Source organism: Loxodonta africana, chromosome 10 (assembly GCF_030014295.1).
Source record: "Loxodonta africana isolate mLoxAfr1 chromosome 10, mLoxAfr1.hap2, whole genome shotgun sequence".
In the NCBI taxonomy this organism is placed as follows: domain Eukaryota; kingdom Metazoa; phylum Chordata; class Mammalia; order Proboscidea; family Elephantidae; genus Loxodonta; species Loxodonta africana.
In genome coordinates, this window is record NC_087351.1 from 18,870,189 (window position 1) to 18,893,518 (window position 23,330).

The 23,330-nt window shown below is 41.1% G+C and overlaps 1 protein-coding gene across 2 annotated transcripts in view; it reads left to right on the forward strand.

The window, feature by feature from the left end:
• The window catches only part of MEIS2 (Meis homeobox 2), a 230,917-nt gene that overhangs the window by 64,906 nt on the left and 142,681 nt on the right, over nt 1-23,330 (forward strand). For both annotated transcript variants that reach the window (XM_003418646.4, XM_003418648.3), the window contains exon 8: nt 4,868-5,013. In XM_003418646.4, coding sequence (XP_003418694.1) covers nt 4,868-5,013 — 146 coding nt within the window. The remainder of the gene's footprint in view (nt 1-4,867; nt 5,014-23,330) is intronic.

Below are 23,330 nucleotides of genomic sequence, written 5' to 3' on the forward strand. Positions count from 1 at the left end.
ACCTATTCAATCTGTATGCTGAGCAAATAATCCAAGAAGCTGGACTATACGAAGAAGAATGGGGCATCAGGATTGGAGGAAAACGCATTAACAAACTGCAATATGCAAATGACACAACCTTGCTTGCTGAAAGTGAAGAGGACTTGAAGCACTTACTGACGAAGATCAAAGATTACAGTCTTCAGAATGGATTACACCTCAATGTAAAGAAAACAAAAATCCTCACGACTGGACCAATAAGCAACATCATGATAAACGAAGAAAAGACTGAGGTTGTCAAGGATTTCATTTTACTTGGATCCACAATGAACACTCATAGAAGGCAGCAGTCAAGAAATCAAAAGAAGCATTGCATTGGGCAAATCTACTGCAAAAGACCTCTTTAAAGTGTTAAAAAAAAAAAAAAAAAAGTGTCCCTTTAAGGACTAAGGTGCACCTGACCCAAGACATGGTGTTTTCAATTGCTTCTTATGCATGCGAAAGCTGGGCAATGAATAAGGAAGATCTAAGATGAATCGATGCCTTTGAATTATGGTGTTGGTAAAGGATGTTGAATATACCACAGACTGCCAAAAAAATGAACAAATCTGTCTTGGAAGAAGTATAGCCAGTATGCTCCTTGGAAGCGAGAATGGCAAAACTTTGTCTCATGTACTTTGGACATGTTATCAGGAGGGACTGGTCCCTGGAGAAGGACATCATGCTTGGTAGAGTGTGAGAGAAGAAGAGGAGGACCCTCAATGAGAGAGATTGACACAGTGACTGCAACAATGTGCTCAAGCATAACAACGATCGTGAGGATGGTGCAGGACTGGGCAGTGTTTCCCTCTGTTGTACACAGAGTTGCTGTGAGTTGGAACCAACTAGATGGCACGTAACAACAGCAATAATCCTTGGTCAAGGGGCTGTTGTTATTAGGTGCCATGGAGTCAATTTCAACTCATAGCAACACCATGTGGCAGAGTAGAACTTCCCCGTAGGGTTTTCTTGGCTATAATCTTTACAGGAGCAGGTTGCCAGGTCTTTCTCCTGTGGATCTGTTAGGTAGGTTCCAGCCGCTAACCTTTTGGTTATCAGCCAAGCACTTAACTGTTTGCATCACCAGGCCTTTTTAAAGGAAGCATACCTTATATTTCTTTATTTAGTTTTTCATTATCAAAGGTGGTAAAGTTGAGGGAATGGCCTGTGGATCAGCCCTTCATAGAGGCCCTAGCGGGCACCAAACTTGAAGGAAACACCGTTCCCTGGCATGATTAGAAACTTCTGTGTGCACACAGGCAACACACCCAGCCACGCCAGAGGAAGCATCCCTCACCCCTTAGGTATTATAACAAGTGCAGTTACCAAAGTGTGGGTATTGTCAAAAAGAAAGGAAGGCCCTGCCCATCTTTCCTTGTACCTTGAATAAGCTCACTGACTAGTTCATTCACTCACTCAGCAGACCATCCCTAGGTTTCTGCTCCCACTCAGCAACAGAGGCATCCTCTCAAGATGGAAAGATAAGAAATAGTTCCTGCCCTCAAGGATTTCACAGTTGTGAATCATAGCTTCGGATGCTGGGACACACAGTAATACCTCACATACCTCCTTTGGCACGCTGGTCTACGTGCTGGCAGACACACCCTTTTCAGTACATGAACTCATTTGGCAGATGTGTCAAGGATTGCCAACTCTTACATACACACACACACGTGCACACATACACACGTGTGCACACATACGCACATGCACACACGCACGCAGCTTAAAACAAGAAAACAACATCCACTGAGTTACTAACTCTAGCATCATTGGCAAAATTCTAATTTAGATTGCAGATCACACAGTTGCCTTTTTAGAATTTTCTTTATGCTGTTATTCCTCTGTGCTGGAGTTGGCTCACAAGACCATTGGGGCAAAAAAAATGGTATTTATTGTCGTATTTGGGAGAAGAAAATTCCCCCTAATAATTGAAAAATCTAGTGTCTGATACCTAGTTGTTCATATAAAAACAGACGTGTTTTTCATTGTAATTATTTGTTACAGTGGATTTAAATTCCTGTATTTTACAATATTTATATAAAATGGACTCCTTTATATTAAAATTCATGTAATGCTCCCATCTTCTCTAGTTTAAGCCAATCATCAAAGAATGCACAATCTAGCTACATATATATTTTTTGAGCTAAATATAGTGAATCATATAGGTTGACGGTGTTACCGGCCCTCTTTGCTTTTAAGTAAGAGAAAATGCACCGTGGAAAGGCTCTCATTCTTAAGGTCATTGATTGGGTTAAAAAGGCAAATGCCTTTTTTTGTTGAACTTCGTTCACTTAAGCCATTAACCTTTTAAAATAAGGGTCTTCAAAAAAATCTATCAAAAAATCTTAATGAGATTTTAACAAAATCCTGACAATTTCAGCTTAAACATATACACAGAAACCATATGTGCTTAGGAAGAGATATATACACACAGGCATTGTTTACAGAGTATGTTTTTATATTTGGAAGACATTGAAGGAAGAGATATTCCGTACATACATCACATGAAATGTACATTCCGAGAGCCCACATAGTTTTTACATTAAGAGACAAAGATATCTTTATCCGTGGTAGGTAGACAGACAGACCGACGGACTTCAAACTTGCACTTGCAGTGTGAATTTTTTTTTCCTCATCTCCGGGTACTGCTTTTCAAAATCGCCTCAGGCTACAGAACAGCACCTCAGATCCCCAAGGCCCACTGCCTAGCTCCTAATAGCCAGTCTCCATCTGTGTCACACGAACAGCTGATGAGATCGCGCCAGTGTCTGTATTTTGGAGAGCACGTCCACCCAGGTTAAAATGCTAGGGTTGCCAAGGAGCAGTCAGAAACCATTAGTGTGGGTGAGAATTTGCCTTGCAGCAGTTCCTTGGCATGGTGGAAAGAGTGTGCGTGTACCCGCGCAAGCTTGAGTGAGTGAGTGTGTGTGTGTCTCCTTGTGCAAGCAACCCCCTGGTGTACATGTGCGTGCGGGGGGTGGGGGTAGACAGATGAAGACTAGATTCCATGTATCCAGTATTCAAAAAGCCAAATGCTTTTTGTTTGGCTGCGCCCTGATTAGTTCTTTGACTATTTGGGGTCCCTTTGACTGGCCTTTTTTTTTTTTTTTTATCATAACAGAAGGCAAAGAAAAAGAGAACAGCAACTTCGGGGTCATGCTCTAGTGTTTGGGCAGATGGAAGGGAGCTGCTTTGCCTTGGGGCAGGGTGGTTGTAATGAAGTGGCCTGTCAGTCTGTAAATAGTGAGGGTCATCTCTTCCGTGTGATGGAGGGTATCGTATTGCAGTGAAAATGGAAATGTCAATAAAATTAATCTGCCAGCTCTTTGCTGTGGCTTTTCTGCTTCTCTGGTCAAAGAAGGTTGAGGGTTTTTTTTTTTTTTTTTTTCCCCCGCCGAGAAAGGGGAAGAACAGGTACAGAGAAGCTCACAGAGTAGACCCAGAAGTTAGAAGGGAAGTGGCCCGGTAGCAGGATGTGTGTGTCTGATAGAACTCTCTGAGGGGAGGGAACCAGTGGAGGAATGAGCTGAGGGATCTATAGCATTCCTTGAGAAGCTACAGAGCGTCTAGCTCAGGCTACATTGAGCACAGAGTTTATTGTTTTAGGCTTTCTTGGACAAGGTTTTTACTTAGCATGGGATTTATGGCATTTACTGCTAATGAATGTCTATTCTTAAATTACAAACCCCCCCATCTCAGCGCAATTCCCAGATGTCCTTCCAGGACCCCGGCTTCTTAAACACCAGCAGGAAGCATAAACTCTCCACTTCTCTGTTTTCCTCTTTCGTGTGGCTCCAGGCTAATGATGTGCAAGGAAAACACAGCCATCTATAAAGCCCCAGTGGTGTCCCCGTATTCTTCATTTATTTTGCATTTGATTATGCCACAAGTCGGATCTTGTTTCTTTCCTTTTTTTAAAGTTATTAGTTCAAATATTAATGTAGGAATATGGCATATATTGCCGCTCTTGATTGATGCCTTCCCAAAAACAGGAAGACGTGCTTGGATGAATTTTAAGAAAGTAGGGGTCCTGCAATGCCTTGCCGGAAGAGTTTTTCAGATACATAATTTAGATGCCCTCCAGGCAGGCTTTCAAGGCATTTTTGCCGGAGGGCAAGAAAAAATAACTATGACTGTTAAAAGTAAATGATTTTTGCTAATGCACAATTAATGCCAGAGAAAAGCACAGAAGAGAAAGATGTTGATAGAAACTTCTGATTAAGTGAGCACCCTACCTTGATGTGTATCTTTTTTTTTTTTTTAATGATAATGATCAGTGGTGCAGAAAGCTAAAAGTTTTCACGTCATGCAAATACCCAGTGCAGTGTCATATGAGGAGTGCGTGAACGTGCGTGCTAAGGAGGTGACCATTCTGGGAGGGACTGAGCAGACAGTGTGTTATGTGCAATGAACAGTGACACAGTTACTGTCACCTATGCAGGCAGCCTAGAATATATAGACTACAGAACATTTAACTTGATTACCCTACAGTGTGTGTTCACTATGGGCATGGGGATGCATTTCCACCGAATGGGTTTTTCTGATGGCAGTTTTCCCACATTGGATTCCATAATTGACAAAGAGCTACTGCGCTGTGTCGGAGGACACAATTATAATTGAATTAATGATATGGGCGAGTGTGAGACACACAAAATTAACATTTGAAGAGGCCTGGTTTAATTTTGTCTTTTACATATTTGTGTCTCCAATTATACTTTAATGAAAGAAAACATACCCGCTTAATGGATTTCTTTCAACAAGCGTAGCTGAACCCATCATTAGCTGCACATCGTGGATGGCACCCTTTCTGTGTGTTCTCTTAATGTATTTTATTTCTTTCCACTAGGGGATGGTTTAGACAACAGTGTAGCTTCACCTGGTACAGGTGACGACGATGATCCGGACAAGGACAAAAAACGCCAGAAGAAAAGAGGCATTTTCCCCAAAGTAGCAACGAATATCATGAGAGCATGGCTCTTCCAGCATCTCACAGTAAGTCAAGATGAAAGAGAGAGAGAGAGAGAGAAAGTTTTGGTTGTTTTGCTTTCTCCTAGCAAGTTGTGGAGCTCTGGCAGCACAATGGTTAAGAGCTCTGGCAGTTCAAATCCACCAGCTGCTCCTTGGAAACCGTATAGGGCAGTTCTACTCTCCCTGTAGGGTTGCTATGAGTCGGAATTGACTTGACGGCAGTAGGTTTGTTTGGTTTTTTTTTTTTAAGCAAGTTATAGGGGCTCATACATATTATTTTAATAAGGTGCCTATTTTTTCTTTCTGGAAATAGGATGACTAGCAGAGCACTTAAGGTTTTACCAACTGTCACCATCCAAAGAGCATCCTCCAGAAAGTAGCAGTGTTTTTTTGTTGTTGTTGTTTTTGTTTTTTACTGGGCCAAGAATAGACCTTATTCAAAATGGTGTAGGCCCTTAAACAGTACATGTGAGTAAATTTGTTATTTGTGCTAAAAGGTACAAGAGCAACTTCAGATAATGGAACTGCAACCAAGGGAAATGGCTGCAAGGAGCCCATGAGCCCATAAACGTTGCCGATAACACTTTTAACGAAAGCAACCTTCTCTAGGAGGCAAAAAGAATACCTTGCCACATGCATGTCCAATCTCAGAGGTCAGGTGCACCTTTGATGGTCGAAGCCTCTTCTAAACATTTCGTGTATTTGTGTGACAAACGCAGCAGGGTTATAGGTGCTATAATACCTTTGTTTGTGAGGTGGAGATGAAAGATTCTTTTTTTAGCTGTTCAAGTCTGTTATCTTAAAAGCTAGACCTATTCACTTCTGGGAACGGATTAACTATGTGGGACATTTTTTTTAAGTAACAATTTATCTTCCTGTTTGCATTCAGTTTTATGTGTCGGTATATACAGTTGGCTATAAGCTCTCTCATGAAAAAAAATTACAATACGTTTTGACAGGGGAACGAGGCATTCTTCTATTTTACTGTTCATATGGAAATCTGGGGAAGATGGTAAAAATTTCGGAGGATGTTTTTTGCTATAATATTGTTTTCAGGCCATTCTATTTATGCTAACGCTTAAAAATAAAGTAGCACGTTGCAAGCAGAAGGTCTTCTTTGATTATCCAACTTGTGTGTTGCCATGCTGAATGACATTAGTTACAGTGTCATGGGTCCAGGACAAGGTTCCACTTTTATTTACGTTGGTAGTTGCTGATCTGCTCTTCTGGCAGAGCTACAAAGGGCAAGGGGTGGAGCGGGTGCGGGGAGGGAAAAGTGATAGGTTCACATTCCTAAATCGGCCATCTTGATGTTAGGACATTAGTAGCAAACTGAGGTATATCGATCTGGCGTGTGGTGTCAGGATTAGCTGGGAGAGCCAATGCTGCTGCCGTGGTCGTGGTTATTCTTGCCTTGCAGCTATGGCCATTTCAAAGGTCAGGGCCCTTCGCTGACTCGGCTCAGAGGAATTAGACAGAACATGCGGTCTCTGGGCTGATTACTTAACCAAAGACAAAATAATGAGTCCTAAGCAAATACTGACTAATTGAAAGGGCTGTAAATCCATTACATATTGGTCAGGGATAATCAGGAGTATTTAATCACTTTTATCTATTCAGGAGCACTGAAGCTGCAACAGCAAAGCCCTGAACCTTGCCATGTGGTTATTATTCTCATCATTATCAAAATTACTTCACAGCTGTTCTTTGCTACATCACCTCAGCTGGAGATTTACTAACCTGTAAAATGTTTTTAATTTGGAAGTCGAGTGCGTGTGAGGGGAGGGGCTTCTCATTTTTAACTGAAGGTTTGTTTGGTTAGAGTAGCAAGTAAGAAAGCCAAGGAAGCCACCGATGGCAGGCAAGCTGTTCTCTCCCCACGAGCTCACCTGGCTGCCTCTCTTCCTCCATTTCCCTTCATGCTCCGCCTTTCTTGGCACCGCCCCCCCCCAAAAAACAGACTTCAGCCACTATTTTCCAAGCAAAAACCTACACCTGTTTCAAACTTCCAGTAATCAAAACCAATATCACAGAGCAGCAGAACCTTAGAGAATTTGGCTGCTCTGTTTACAAATGAGGAAACTGAGACCCAGAAAGGGAAGTAATTAACTTAAGGTCAAGCTGGGACCAGGACCCAAGTCTTCTTAATCCCCAATTCTATGTGTTTTCCACCATGTTATGATGACTTTGCTAAAATCATCATCGCCTTTAACAATTGCATATGAGTGTCATAACCTCCGCCATCAATAAGCTCAGAGTCTAAGGGGAAGGGGGCAGATTATGGAGCGAGTGCCATTTTCTTTAATTATTTTAAGCCTTCCTGCTTCTGCAGTAGAGAAGACTTTCTTTATATTTGTCTCTTCAAACCAGGAGCCCTGGTGGTGCAGTGGTTAAGTGCTTGGCTGTTAACTGAAGGGTTGGCGGTTCGAGCCCACCAGTGGTTCCTTGGGAGAAAGATGTGGCAGTCTGCTTCCATAAAGATTACAGTTCTGGAAACCCCACGGGACGGTTCTACTCTGTCCTACTATGAGTCAGAATCTGCTTGACGGCAACAGGTTTAGGCTCCTCAAGCCAACTGTTCCGTTCACTGCTGATATTCTGTGAGTTGAGCCCCACGGGGAAGTGTCAGAAGCACTTGACACCTGTCCTGTGGATCTCTGATCTCCCACCTCCCCGTCCAGGACTGTGCCCCTGGCACGCGTGTGTGGCCAGTGATTCCAGCGCACTGATAATGCTTGCACAGGTCGTGTAAGGTGCTGCAAATGAACTGCAAGTCATTACCCCCATCCTAAAAGTGCAGAAGGCTTGGTGTTGAGTTCTCTGCCCAACTAAAACTTTTAATTAACGCATGCCCTTGGAGTGGGGAGAGAGAAGACTCAAACAGCCTGAACAGTGGAGCCAGGAAACCTGCATTTCACGTTCAGCTTTTCTCTGACCCTCAGTTAAGTCAACGAAGTGCTCTGGACCTTTCATTTCTGCATCTTTAAAATGAGAGGGACAAGTTGCAGGATCCCGCCTCATGTGTTTTGGTTCTTCCGCACTCAGGAGTATCACTAGCAAGAGCATTGCTGTGCCCCAGCCTCACGGTCGGTCGTCCTTCTGTTCCTTCCCTCTTTCTTTTTACTTTTCAGTAAGTGCTTTATGTTTCTCCTCCCTGTGACCTTCTTTTCACAACTTGCCCCTCTTATTACTTTCTCCTAGAGCTTTGTCTCCCAACCTTTCTGCTCCCCTCCCCTGCCTTGCCTGCACCTCCCTTGTGTCTCAGGGAGATTCTCCTCAGCTCCCATTTTGAAATTCCTCCCCCTTTTCATCCTGCCTTCACCCCAGCTGCAGAGTAGAGGTTCAGTAACTTTGATGAGGATGGTCCTGTAAAACTTTTACTTTCCCATCTTTAATGAGCTGGTGGATCTGAAAGATTTAGTCGGCTGTAATTCTGAGCCCAGAAACCAAGAATAGAGACCCCTCACTAGCGACATGTTAATTTAGACTTCTTTTCTTTCGTGCACTAGCGGGCATGAGGAAGTTCTTGGAAATAGAAATGCCCCAGTATATATATTTTCTGTCATTTAATTAATTTCAACTTTCAAAGTGAAATGTTGGCTCTAGCTCACTGAAAATAGATGTAGTCTAAATTATTATTTCATGTAAATTTCTTTGCAAGTGCAGGATTCAATGTGCATTCCTTCATTATTAGTCTCTTTAACATTTTTCAAACTGGTTTGTTCTCTTTTGTGCAGTATGACCTGTTCTTGTATTACAATAATCCCCGATGTACCCTTTTTTCTTTCTTTTTTTAAAAAAGAAGCTAATTGAATTATCTCATTATTTTAATTTGTTAAGCAAATGTATTTTGTATCTCAGGATGTGTTCTTAAAGAAGGGGGCTGCTAAGGCTTTGCCCCCTGAATGGGCCATTGGCCCATTTTGACATTCATGCATTCATTAACTAGCCGAACATAAAAGAACTCTGGTTGTATTTTTTTTTTTCCAAACACCCAACCAGCATGGAGCAACTTTTTCCAATAAGCCACAGGGGTCTCTCTACATATGTTCTCAACTGCAAGCTATTGTCACCTATTCTGAATACCTCAAAAGGCCCAGGGAAAAAAGAACCCCACCTCAACAAAGGCTAACTGTAGCAATTGTTAAGTCTTAGTCTCAATATGACAAAAATCATTAACCTTCAGTTTTCTTGGAAGAACAAATTCCACTACAACTGTAACAGTTAAAATAGTCTCTCAAATTCCAGCTTTAGGGGTGAAGGTGATAAACTTGCAGCTAAGTGATTATATTGAGAAAAATATTTAAACCAAATCCAAAGTAGCATTAAGGAAAAATCAAAAGACTATTTGATATGTTGAAGCATTTCCATATTCAGAGTTAAACACTTTGGATTTGCTTAATCTGGTGCTAAATAATTATTTTCTAGTTTCTAACCACCAGTTTTCAAAACTATTCTTTTAAAAAAATGCTTCTAAAAAAATCACGGTAACTTTAAGGAAATATGTATATGTGTGTGTATATATTTTTCTTTAGAAGTTCAAGTAGCAAAAGCTCTATCTATATTATACCCCTTCAGTTGGCTGCTGACTCTGCCTGGCTTCTCAGGCAGAGAAGAAAAGATCGAAGAAAGAATCCGATGGACATGTATTGGTTTTGCTGGTATGTGCCCAATGGTAAAACAAAGCAAACAAACAAAAAAACCCTAGGGAAATTTCAGGGAAGTATATTCCTTTCACGAACACTCAGAGATTATGATATCATAAAAGTAAGCCTGCCATTACAACTGTTTTTATTTGCCTTCAAAGATAAAGAAAGAAACAGCAAGAAATAAAGACCTGGGCTAACGGTTTATTCATAACCATGAAAAACTCCTCCACACCAAGAAGCCCTTAGTGTGTTCAATTAAGCTCTCAGGCACCTCCACTTGCCACCTTCAAGAGCTTCTGAGTTGTGCTGCAAAGAATATATTTGATCATGGAATGAAAACAGGAAGTGCTCACACACAAAGACACTACTTGCTCATACCAGTTTCAGACTAAAGGTTTTCATATTTGAAAACACAGGGATAAAGCTGACAATCAGGGAATGTGGGATTTCTTTCAAAGATATGTGTGCAGAATCAGAAGCGAATCTGTTTACAAGTGATGCAGTCTTCTTGAGACTGCAGGTTCTATAAAATGCTGCCCTTTGTTCAGGGCAAAATGCATTTGTCTCCTCTCCCTGTCTCCAGTGGTTGGGGAGAGGGATAAAGTCAGCCTCGCAGTTTATTCATTTCACTCCTTGCCTATTAGAATTTGTTCTATGAGATTTTGGCAAGAAAACGCAGATTGTGAAGTATCCATCCTACAGAGCCAATGCCCTCATGTTGTGAGTAAATACAGCTCCATGTTTCATTGGAAAAACACTTGTTTCTTCTCCAGAGAGTTCACCAAGACTGTATGATAGTAACTTAGTCAACTCAGATTTGTTCTTGTAATGTATGTGTGTGTGCATGCACATAAGAGAGGGAGACAGACAGAGGGATTATTTTGCCTTTTAACTAGTTCTCTTCACCTTGTGTCAATCCAGATGACTTCTTTTCCTAAAGGAGGCAGTACAGTGTTGAGATTGAGAGCACAGGAACTGGAGTCTGCAACACACTAGATGTTTGATCTCAAGCAGTTACCCTGTTTGAGCCTCACTGTCCACATCTGTAGAATGGGCATAATCTTAGAACCCACCAAATCAGGTTGGGGTACTGATTAAATCAGATAATAGAAAGCATTCAGCCCCATGCCTGGCTTATATAATAAGTGCATAATATAAAGTAACTATAAGTCTTATTTTAATCTAGTTGAATGGATAGCACGAGACTTTGGCTGGTGGAACTGATCAACCTAAGTCACTACATACTTGTCTAGGACTATATGAGTTGGGGAGACCAGGTTTGCCAATCCAATCACAAATGCCCATAGTAGGAGAGAACATAAGTCTAGATCCAGTCTGCTGAGGAGGCCATGTAAACATCTGATGGCTACTCGTTGATGCTAGGTGGTGACATCAGTCCTGGTGCCAGGTGAAAGCCAGAGCATCTTGGTGAGCCTTCTGGGATGGGGTAGGAGGTGGAGAAGAAGCTGGCTATGGAATAGTTCAGAATGCCTCAGCTGGGCCTACATGTTGATAGAGAACGCTCCCTTTCACTGTCAGGGTTCCCATATGTGAACAGAATCCAGAACTGCCTGCTTCCTCAGAGCGTTAAAGTCTAGGCTCTGACAGACAAACTTGGTATGGCTTTTTAAAAAGGGGGACGCTGAATGTGAAATTAGAAGAATTGGGTTTGAGCTCTGTGATCTTGGGCAAGTTATTCAACTTCTCTGACCCTATCTTCTTATCTACAAAATTAAAATAGTTAATATTTCCGTACTCAGCTGGTTGGGTTCCTGTGTGGTTCAAACGATTTAATCATTTTGTCAGGTACAGTAAAATCTGTGAAAGTCAGAACCTGTATAGGTGGAAACCTGTCGGAGAAGGAAAACTCAAATATTTTCCACTAATAGAGAACGATAGAAAAATGATAAGACTGCACCCCGTCAAAGGCAGAAAACTTGTGAGACCTGGAAAAGCAAGGCAATCCTGTGGAGTCCTGGCCCTCACAGGTTACACTGTACAATGTGCTACACAAATGTTAAGTGTTTTTGGTCTTTTGGCTGTGTACTTCAGTTTCCAAGTGCTTGAGGCCTCTACCAATAACCAGTTGACATAGAGTTGACTCCGACTCATGGAGACCTCGTGTGTCATCATTTTTTGGGAAGTAGATTGCCAGGTTTTTCCTCTTAGGCACCTTTGAATGGCCTTGAACCTCCAACCCTTTGGTTAGCAGCTGAGCACATTAACTCTTTGCACCACCAAGGATTCTGCTTGAAGCCTCTGTTGTTGCTGGGTGCCATCAAGTCAGTTTCGACTCATAGCGACCCCACGTACAACAGAATGAAACGCTGCCAAGTCCTTGCCGTGCCCACAGTTGTTGTTACGCTTGAGCCCATTGTTGCCGCCACTGTGTCAATCCATCTCGTAGAGGGTCTTCCTCTTTTTCACTCACCCTGTACTTTACCAAGCATGATGTCCTTCTCCAGGGACTGATCCTTCCTGACAGGATGTCCAAAGTATGTAAGACATAGTCTTGCCATCCTTGCTTATAGTACCTCACAAAAACACCAAGGGTGAGTGATCTAGCCCTGCCCACCTCCTTCATCTCTACCCCAGTTTTGCCACTTGTACCTTTCCACAAGAGTAGCCATGGAGACACTGGGATAATTTCTATCATTAGACATCTTTTTAAGGAACTTGAATGGTTAATAAAATCAGTATTTCTTGGACATTAGTTACTTCTCCTTGGAAATTAGTACCTTCATACTTCTGAGATTGGTCTACTTAATGCTAATAGCTCTAGGCCAAATTGGAGCCCTGGTGGTACAGTGTTTAAGAGTTCGGCTGCTAACCAAAAGGCTGCCAGTTGAAATCCACTAGCTGCTCCTTGGAAGCCCTATAGGACAATTCTACTCTGTCCTGTAGGGTCGCTATGAGCTGGAATCGACCCGACGGCCATGGGTTTGATTCGGTTTTATAGGCCAAGTTAATACCAAATAAAATGTTGACCTTACTTTTACAGTAAGACAGCGCCTTTCTCAGATTCAGAGATGCAAATGTGGGCTGAATACAAGTCGGGGCTCAGGGGCTGAGAACTACTTCTGCAGAAATGCATATGTAGAACATATAGCTGAAAAACACTGGCAGAGTGAGTGTCTCACAAACATACGGCGCAGTGAGGCTGCCCCTAGCTTTAGCCTTTGCATTGTTTTTCTGCTTGCCAGGAGAAAACATCTGTGAATTATTTGAATGGAACCGTAGACTGGAGATGGTCTGAACTGGTGTCATCTCTGTTTAATTTCAGGAAATGATGTCACAATGCATTGAGTAATAATGCTGGGTGATTTCTTGTCCCTGGGAATGCTGTCCTAAGCATTTCGCTTCTCTTGCAATGTTTCCAATTAACTGTAAGCTTGAGCGTTCTTCCTATTTCATAATGATTTTCAGGGGGTGGGGGGGTGGGAGATTGGGGTGGGAAGAGTGGTAATTTCAGAGGTTGCAGAGGTTCAGAGCTCATGGCACATCCATCATGTCCTTACTGGGACAGGACACTAAACGTCGGGGCTGTGATCACCAGTGGCTGGTTGGTTTTCAAGAATGTCTAAAAAATGAAAGCCTGTACATTCTGATCCTAGCTGTCCAAAGAGTAACTAGGTAATTTTAATAGCAACCTGCATGCTGTAGCTCCTGCCTTTTGCAAAGTTTCCATGCACTCCCTTCTTCTGTAAAGAATAGAGGACATAAGTCAATTCTGTGTGCCATCTGTCGTCGTTTTTACAATTTCCCAAATTAAAGAGACAGGCCAAAAATCGAATGTTGTGTTGAATCCTGGAAACTTCTCTAGAAGAAAGAAAATTGCAACTGATACTTGGTCTCTCTTGAAGAAACAAACAAGGAAACAAACGAATTGCATGCTGTGGTGCCATAACCTTTTACTTATAGGCCCGATGTGGGGTTTAGAATTGGATTATGAGGGGTTCTGCACGTGAAAGACTGATACGTATTTGGGATCCAGCGGCCTTTGTCCTCATGTATGTGAATGACGTTGAGGTGAAGTCTCTGGTACAGTGGTGACGAGATGTGAGGTCTGCTCAGTGCCAAAATGTCGCAGTCAAGACATTTCAAAAGTACGCCAGGCAACTCCGTTTAAAAAGAAGTTCAGCTGAGAGAGACTAAGAAAATTAACTCAGCGATTATTAGCCCCTAGCTGACAGGCACATTTTTAACATACGTAACTGAGGAAGGAGATTGAAGAATCAAATCCTTATTAAATTACCATCAAAAAGAAACTAAAATAATTATTAGCTCAAAGTTTAGCACCCAATTTCATAAAATATCACTCTAAGCATAATTGTTTAAAAATACGTTAAAGAATTCAAGGAGATGGGGAAATTGAAGACCCTTGAATAAAAGAAAATAGAAGGCTGTGCATATCTGAATATTCAGCTATTTAAAAACTCTAAGAATAGAGTGCCATTAAATGCTGTTCAGTGAGATCCCTGAATATTCATTCGGATCAGAGGGAAAATTTCCATTTCTTCCTTCCGCAGGACCACAGTTCGCAAGAGTATTCCGTGCTGAAGTGAAGTTACTGGGAATTACAGGCAAAACTGCCTGGGTTATGAGAAGAACACTGACTGTCCCTCAGCATTGCCACACGTGACCTTAATGTTCAGAACTAATTTTGATTTTAGAGAGCGTGACTGCACAGATTTCAGAGGACTCCTGGAAATGTCCTGCCTTCTCAGTGTTATGATAACATTTTCACAATTCGGGACAGATTATGAAGTCCAAAGACGATACTCAGCCCTATTGCTCCTGTTAAGAAATAGTAACTTGGGTAGGAAGCATTAGGTTGGTTGAATGGGATTTGCCTCGTTATAGTTATGTGCTGGGTACCACTTTCTAAATTGATTGGCAGCAGTTGTTTACAGTGTGCAGAGTAATCACTGGCACCCTTTAAAGGTGTATTATCCTCTTAAAACATAATAGTAATGCCATTTTCATGCTTTTACATTTGCTATTCATGTTTTGAACTGCCAAGTCCCAAATCTGCCAGAACTAATTTAAGTTGTTTTTATCTAATAGTGGATAAGTTGTCAAGTCACAATATAATGGCAGATAATTTTTCTTAAACTATGGTTTTACTTCCTGGTTATAATAGATAACATGAATATTTGTTGAACCTGACTTGACTGTCCACAAAAAAACAAAATAAAATGCCACAACTCAAGAGACTCTTATTGTGGGATTCTGGGAGGACAAGAAATGAAAAGAATATTATCTAGTTATTCGTACCACTATAGAAAATTAACATGGGTAACCAATGGGCCCTCTTCCAACCCCCTTTCCCAAATTTACTGATATCTGATTTGCATAATTTAGCGAGAAGATTAAGATCCACCCTTGTTAATCTCTGAAGCTAAACTTGTTGCTGCTTTTAATTTTAATACCTCAATTATCACTTTATAAATCAATATCTAGATTTGTTTTTATTTATTGCATGATTGCCCTAGGATTGTAAATACTCCAGAATTACTTTCGGCTGGAAATATATGGCTTCAATTCCACAGCTAATAATTTAGAAAGTAGTAACCCCTTAACTTGGATCATACTAAACCAAAAAAAAACATATCAAACCCATTGCTGTCGAGTCAGTTCTGATTCATAATGGTCCTATAGGACAGAGTAGAACTACCCATAGGGTTTCCAAGGAGCAGCTGGTGGATTCAAACCACTGACCTTTTGGTTAGCAGCCAAGCTCTTTAACCACTGTACCACCAGGGCTCCAGTGGGTCATACTACAGTTGTAAAATTGCTTATTTTTTTAACCTAGACACATGGTGTGACCCCATTGGAAGACGACAATAAACAACCCAAGTCTACTGGGGGTGGACTACACTAGTCTTTTTAAAGGGAAAAGGCTTTTATTCAACAGGAGAAATAAGTCCTGGATTATTCCCTGTAGGCTTGGTGACATGTTGGAACTCTGTATAAAAGCAGCCTGATTTTTTTCCCTATGCTGAAAAGTTATAGGTTCCATTTCAGCATTTCAGGATACCTGCAGGCAGCTTGTGAGTTGTTACACTTGTTTTAAACCCTGCCTCACCATGAAATGGAAAAAAAAAAAGTAGTTAGAGAGCGTGGGCAATATGAGATCATTATTCGTCAATTATAGGCTCGGGTTTTGCTTTAGTTTCTGGGAAACCGTAAGTTTAGATCTGTGTGGCGAAATCCCACTGATTACGTGATGGCACTTTGATAAAGACCCCTCTTATAGCTTAATCCTGAAGCTTTTATGTTCTCTGGTGAACTGCTTAAGAGATAATCAAATATGACCATGTGGAAAGGCATCAGTTTTTAACATGACCTTTGTTACCAGTAGGGCATCCTTTGAAAAAAGTCTGAAATTTTTTTCCAGAGGCAGTTTGTAGAAAAGAGTGATTGGATGTTCTTTGGTCCTTAACATGGTTGCACTCTTTGTCAGGGAGTATGAAATGTATGTATGATCAGTTAAACAGAGAAAACAGAGAAGGGTGTGCTTAATTCTCGTGAATCTGTGGTTGGGCCTGATCCAGACACTGGAAATGCTTATAGTTCATGAAAGAATCAGTGTTTTTTCCTACCTGTTGGATAGTGAGGGCAATCTGTTAATTCTTTTGTGCTTTATAGAAACACACACACACAAACAAATATTTTAGACCAGGGCAAAAGAAATTCCTACAGTTTGTAAGACTTGATAAGAATCCCTGGGTGGTAGAAATGGTTAATGCCCTCGGCTGCTAACCAAAAGGTTGGAGGTTCAAGTAGACCCCAAGGCACCGCAGAAAAAACACCTAGCAATCTACTTCCAAAAAGGGAGCCATTGAAAACTCTAGGGAGCACAGTTCTACGCTCACACTCATGGAATTGCCATGAGAGAGAGTCAACTCAACAGAAACTGGTTTATAAGACTGTATACCAGGGACGTCGTGGACCAGTTTGCAGTTACTTGATTAGGGTCCTAGTTGTACCTCAACCTTTACTGTCTGTGTCATTTTGGACAAGTCCTTTAACTTTCGTGAGTGTCACTTTTCTCACCTCATTGTTGTGAGGGCTAGTTGAGATTACAAATCTTTTGAAAAGGGTAAAATGGTATACAAGTATAAAACAATATTCATAATATTTTCATATTATCCTCTAAAATAATTAATTTTCTCTGTCTTTGCTCCATGAAACTTGAACTTGGATATGGATGAAATACTTTTCAAAGGAAGATATTGTATGTGGTCCCTCTGACCTACATCTAATTGGAATGGGGATTAAATCCTACAGCTAGTGTGAGGTGTACAGGGAGAACAAAGACCTTACAGACCAGTCAGACTGTGGCACAGTTGTGTGTGTGTGTGTGTGAATAAAAGTCATTTTAATAAGAAAATTTATCATTTTTATAAAAAAAGCTGTCCATCTTAAGCATCATCATTACTCGGCAAGCACATTTCACATACTGTCAATAAATGTGTTCACCATTGAAGTGAAAGCCACTGTGTTTTCCTCATTGGGAATATTGCTTTCAGTTACCTTTTTTTTTTTTTAAAGAAATAAACTTTTTTTTGTTAAAGTTGAAAAACTCTAAAATAAAAGGACTTGTACTCAAATATTTATATGAGACCAAACACTCAGATGAAAGGAAGAAAACGTAGTCATTGCAATCAATTTTTGCTTTGTTCTCAGGATGTGCAAGCAAGGATCTAAGCTTACTTCCATGAGATAAAAGCTGTGTTCTAAAAGATTATCAGACAGCGCAACTGAATATTGTTGGTCCCTGTACTGAGTGGATAGCTAGCTGCTCAGATGGAATAAAAAGCCAATAGCTTTTTTTTTCTTTATTGTACTTTAGGTGAAGGTTTATAAAGTAAATTAGTTTCTCACTAAACAATTAATGCACATATTTTGTAACATTGGTTGCCAACCCCATAACATGTCAACGTTCGCCACTTCTCAACCCTGGGTTCCCCGTTACCAGCTTTCCTGTCCCCTCCTGCCTTCTCATCCCTGCCCCTGGTCTAGTATGCCCATTTGGTTTCCTTTTGTTTTATGGGCCTGTCTACTCTTTGGCTGAAGGATGAACCTCCAGAGTGACTTCAGTACTGAGTAAAAGGGTGTCTGGGGGCCATATGCTCAGGGCTTCTCCAGTCTCGGTCAGACCAGTAAGTCTGGTCTTTTTCTTTTTGTGAATTAGGATTTTGTTCTCCATTTTTCTCCAGCTCTATCAGGAACCCTCTATTGTGATCCCTGTAAGAGCAGTCAGTGGTAGTAGCTGGGCACCATCTAGTTATGCTGGACTCAGTCTGGTGGAAGCTATGTTACTTGTGGGTCATTAGTCCTTTGGACTAATCTTTCCCTTGTGTCTCTGGCTTTCTTCATTTTCCCTTGCTTCAGACAGGGTGAGACCAGTGGAGTATCTTAGGTGGCTGCTCACAAGCTTATAAGACCCCAGACACTACTCACCAAAGCCAAATGTAGAACATTTTCTTTATAAACTATGTTATACCAATTGAGCTAGATGTCCCTCAGGACCATGGTCCCCAGTGTGGCACAGTTGTAATGGCATCATGAGTCAGTGTAATTTTTGGAATCTTATAAACTCAACTTTTTTAGGATTAAACTTACAAAAAATAACTGGGTGATATTTAACCTCATAATATATGTATTCTCACTTGTGTTACAACAGTTTTGGAACAAATTCCTTGGTGATTTGCACATGTATATTCTTTTTCCATAAATACTTCGTCCTGAGAGTTAATCAGTCCCCAAACCTGCCATTTTTCATCCTGGCCAAGCTGGTGGGGAGCAGCAGTTTTCCACCTTTAAAAATGGTGATCTCATAGCCTCACTCTAAAGATGGTTGAATCCTATGACAGACACAGAGATTAGTGGGATTATTTATTCTTTCCAGAAGATAGTTTCAATCTGGATGCTAAGTATGGCTTCCTCTCATTCTACATTCAGGGATTTGCGGGTGTTAACAGCTGTTATGGCAGAATCCACTTGGGTTGTAACATAGAATACATATGGGAGACTACTGGGAAAGTGCATTGAGGCTGTAGATTTAGGCACATTAGCTAGGTATCCAGGTGTGAGAACCTCTCTGAATGTTAGAAACATTGGGACTACACTTTGAGATTTGAGGCTGATCTTCATAGAAGTAAATGATTGAAACCATAGTGCTGGATAAAGGTTAATGAGGGAGAGAGGGCATAGAGAGCAGGGGTTAGAGGATAGAATCTTGGTAATGACTAGATTTAAAGGGTGGAAGAGAAAAAGTAATGAGCGGAGATAAAGAAGTCAGACCAGTAGGGCACAATCAGATCATGTGGAGAGGGAATGAGTTTCAAAGTAGAGGAAGTAGATTCTGTAGAAAGGTTAAGGACAATGATGACTAAAAATAAGCCTTTGGATTTGGCACTTGGGGGTCATGGTCTATCTTTGAATTCTTCCGGCTGAGGAGTGAGCAGGCAAAGTTGGAAGGGACTTAGAACAGGAAATGGTGTGTGCAGTGTGCAGGGTTCATTAGCAGAGGCGTGTCAGGTGAATCAGGTATATCAGCAAAGGGGAGGAATCCAGCAGGGAGAGATGGAGCTTGAGAGACCCCAGGAGGGAGAGATGGAAGTGTAGGTGTGGAGGGTGGAGATAATGAGGATAGGTAATGCATGTTTCGAGAAGACGAAGCCAGTGAATATAAGGGTCAGTTCACAGGTAGAAAGGTAGGGAGGAGACAGATAGATTTCATAAAGAGTAGGAACAGAGCTGAGAAGATTCAGGTAAGAGCCTTTCTGACTGGACGATTAGGAGCCCTGGAGAGTGTGAGGGCATGAGTTTGGAAATGCGTACAAATGTGCAGCCAGGGCCAGGCTGGAAGGGATCCTTCCCACATTATTTCATTCTTTCTCAGGCAATGCTTACGAGCTCAGGGCCAAACCAGAAGCAGACCAAAACTGTTGCCGTCCAGTTGATTCCGACTCATAGCGGAATCATATGGTTTCCAAGGAGTGGCTGGTGGGTTGGAACTACTGACCATTGGGTAAGCAGCCGAGCTCTTAACCACTGTGCCACCAGGGTTCCGAGCTCAGGACCAGGAGGAGCAAAAACAGACAATAGGAAAAAACCTAGGACTACGGTTTGAAGACATGAGGGAAAGGGAGAACGTAAAGGAGAGATTTCTGACTCATAAGTCAAAATTCCAATGAGATTTTTTTCTCCTTGGATTATGACAGAAAACAATTAAGAAAAGTTAAGATATTTTTTAAAAAGTAAAATGAGGGAGGTCTTGCCCTGAGTATTGTTAAAATTTATTATTAAGCTGCAAGGTGTGGTACTGGATAAAATCATTGACAGAATGAACGTTTGAGCAAAATAAGAATCCACAAATAAACCCAAACATATAGAGACAAAAAAAAGAATGATTAATAAAACATTTTTAGATAGTTGTTTAATTATTTTTTAAAAAAACAATCGATAATCTCCCTCAAAATAGGTTCCAAAAAGAGTTCTTTGAAATAGATGTGAATAATTATTTGCCCTTTGTTTAGTGAAATCTTTTCCGAGCATAAGAACAAAGGATAAAGATAAGCAAAAAAGGTAAAGAAAAATAGTGATGGATTTAGTTAAATAAAAATTAAGAGCTTTTGAATGTCAAGAAAGCACCATACTGAAATAAAGACAGATGTTAAACTGGTACAAATATGTGCAACATCATATAACAGGCAAAGAGTTGGTGTCTGTAATAAATAAAGAGTTGTACAAATCAATAAGGAAAAAAAGGCAGAGGAGATGGCATCACAAGATGGACTTGTGAATACGTTCTCTTACAAAAGAAGAAATCCAAATGGCCAATAGGTATTTGAAAAATGTTCAATGTCGTTAGTAACCAAAGAAATAAAAATAAAATTAGCAATGAGTTACTATTTTTTCTTCCAAACTAAGAAAGACTAAAAAAATCATGTCGTGTCAGCACTGTCCAGAGTGGAAGGAAATATCTACTCAATAATGCCTGTAAAATTTGTCTTTCTGGAATTTAAACTGGTAATATGTGTAAGAGCAGCCCTGGTGGCACAGTGGTTAAGAGATTGGCTGCCAACCAAAAGGTCAGGAGTTCAAATCCACCAGCGCTCCTTGGAAACCCTATGGGGCAGATTTATTCTGTCCTATAGGGTCTCTACGGGTCTGAATCAACTTGATGGCAACGGATTTTTGGGGGGGGGGACTATGTGTAAAAATAAATGAATAAATAAACCTAAACATGCTGTTATCCTTTGACCCAGTCATTCAGTTCCTAGAAGTTTATCATAAGGAAACCACCAGCAATGTACACAAAACTATGCAGAAAGTATAAAGATGTTATTATGACAATAAAAATGGAGAAACACCTATATTCTCAATTATAAGAGACTATGATGGAATGATGGAATATTATAGACTGCTATGTAATCATTTAAAATTATGTTATCAAAAATATTTCAAGATATGAGAAAGTATCTTAGTATGTTGCTAAGTGAAAGAAAAGAGAGAAGGCAGCTTGCACAGTGTGGTTCCCATTTTGTAAAAAAATATAAATGTATGAATATATACAGAGAGGAGCATACGATTAAAGTGTTGACGGTGGTTATCCTTGGATAGTGAGATCTGTGTGACTGGTTTATTTTCTTTTTTATCCTTAAATTTATGGCTTCGGATTTTTCAACAGAATGTGCGCTCTATTTCTAATCCAGAACCCAAACCGACTGCCGTTGAGTCAATTCTAACTCATAACCACCCTACAGGGCAGAGTAGAACTGCCCCATAGGGTTTCCAAGGCTGTAAATCTTTACAGAAGCAGGCTGCCTCATCTTTCTCCCTTGGAGGGGCTAGTGGGTTTGAACCACCCATGTTTTGATTAGCAGCTGAGCACTTAACCACTGTACCACCAGAGTGCCTTAATCCAGGACGATACATTTTATTTTAATAAAGAACCATGATGGGTTGTTTTTGGATGCCATCGAGTTGATTTTTGACACATAGCAACCCCATGTGACATGGTAGACTTGCCCCATAGGGTTTTCTAGGCTGTAATCTTTACAGGAGCAGATCACCAGGTCTTTGTCCAGTGGAGCCTCTGAGAGGGTTTGAACCTCCACCTTTCAGTTAACAGCTGAGCTGTTACCATTGTGCAACCAGGGCTCCTTATGGTGGGTAGAGGCAAATGAAGTGTGGTATTGTATCGGGAAAACCAGGGGACCATGGGGATGGGGAGGGGAAGGTTGGGGGGTGTAGAAAGTCATGATGAAGATTAAGAGGGAGAACAGAGGAGCAGGGAAGGAGAATTTTAGGGTCTGAGACCTTGGAAGTGCAACATCTCTGCTAGAGGAGATCCAGGATTGTTGAAATAGAGATGGAGGACTTTGGAGGACCTTTGTCACACATAGCAAAGCTTCCAAAAGTCAGGATAAGTCATGAAGTGGAGAGGAACATTCCATCAGGTACAGAAGCCATAGAGGAAAGTGGGTGTGGCTTAGAGGTCAACATTCTTCCGGCAAGAAGCAGTGAAGAGAAATGACAACAAGTGATGTGGACTTCATGAGAAAGGTGGCTGGAAAGGCTTAGGTCAGCAGAGAGGAAGAGAAGGAAGGGAAGAGAGAAGAGTCTGGCCACCCTTCCTTGATTTCAGAGGGTTTGATAAGGAGAAAGAGCAGATAACTGCTACTGGGAGAGATTTTAGGGAAATAATATGTCAAGACCAACACAAGTTTTAAAATTTAAAGAAATGGAAGTTATGCCTGTGGAAAAGATAATAGTTATTTCTTTTTTCCTGACACAGCAGGTAAGGGTGAGGCAATGAGGCAAGTTAACAGTATATGATGAAACAAAACAGACCAGAATTCAAGAGTAATGATATTAAGATTACCGGCCTTTGGTAGATTAAAAATAAAACACCAAACCCCTTGCCATCTGGTTGATTCTAACTCATGGCAACCCCATATGTTACAGAGTAGAACTGCTCCATAGGGTTTTCTTGGCTGTGATCTTTATGGAACCAAATTGCCAGGCCTTTCTTCTGTGGTGCTACTGGGTGGGTTTGAACTGCCAACCTTTAAGTTAGTAGTCAAGCACAAACCATTTGTACTACCCAGACACCTTTGCTAGACTAGGGCAGTCATAAAGCTCTCTTGTATGGTGTCAAAGATTGAAGTTGAGAAACTGAAGTAAAGATCCCTAAAATGTTTTCCCAGCACACCTGGACGGAGGAGGGAAAGAGGAGCAAGGAAAGCGTGGGGATTGACTACTCGGTTGGCTAAAATAAGCCGCAAATGGAGTTATTTTCATCATGCTTAAGGTTTGTTTGATCTAGCTGTTTTTCCTTAGAGTTCAGTTTTATATATGCTTCAGTGCCCCAGCCAGCTTGAGTATTTTCAGGATTTTTTTTTCTTTTCCTTCTCTGGTTTTTAGATCAGGGAGGGGCAGACTCAGGGAACCAAGGTCTGCAGACTTTGCTCTTGCCCCTTCCTCAGGACCTGCGATTAATACACACTTTGTCGGGGAGTCTTGGCAAGCCTTGCTCTCCACAGGACTCGATTCATAATTCACAGCCAGCAGGAGGAGCGGGGTCTTTGTGGTGGCTTGTTTGCTCTTTGCTGCGCAAAAAGCAGTGTGTTCTGACCTTCGCTGTTATCTAATCAGGAAGTAGACAGTCCTGGT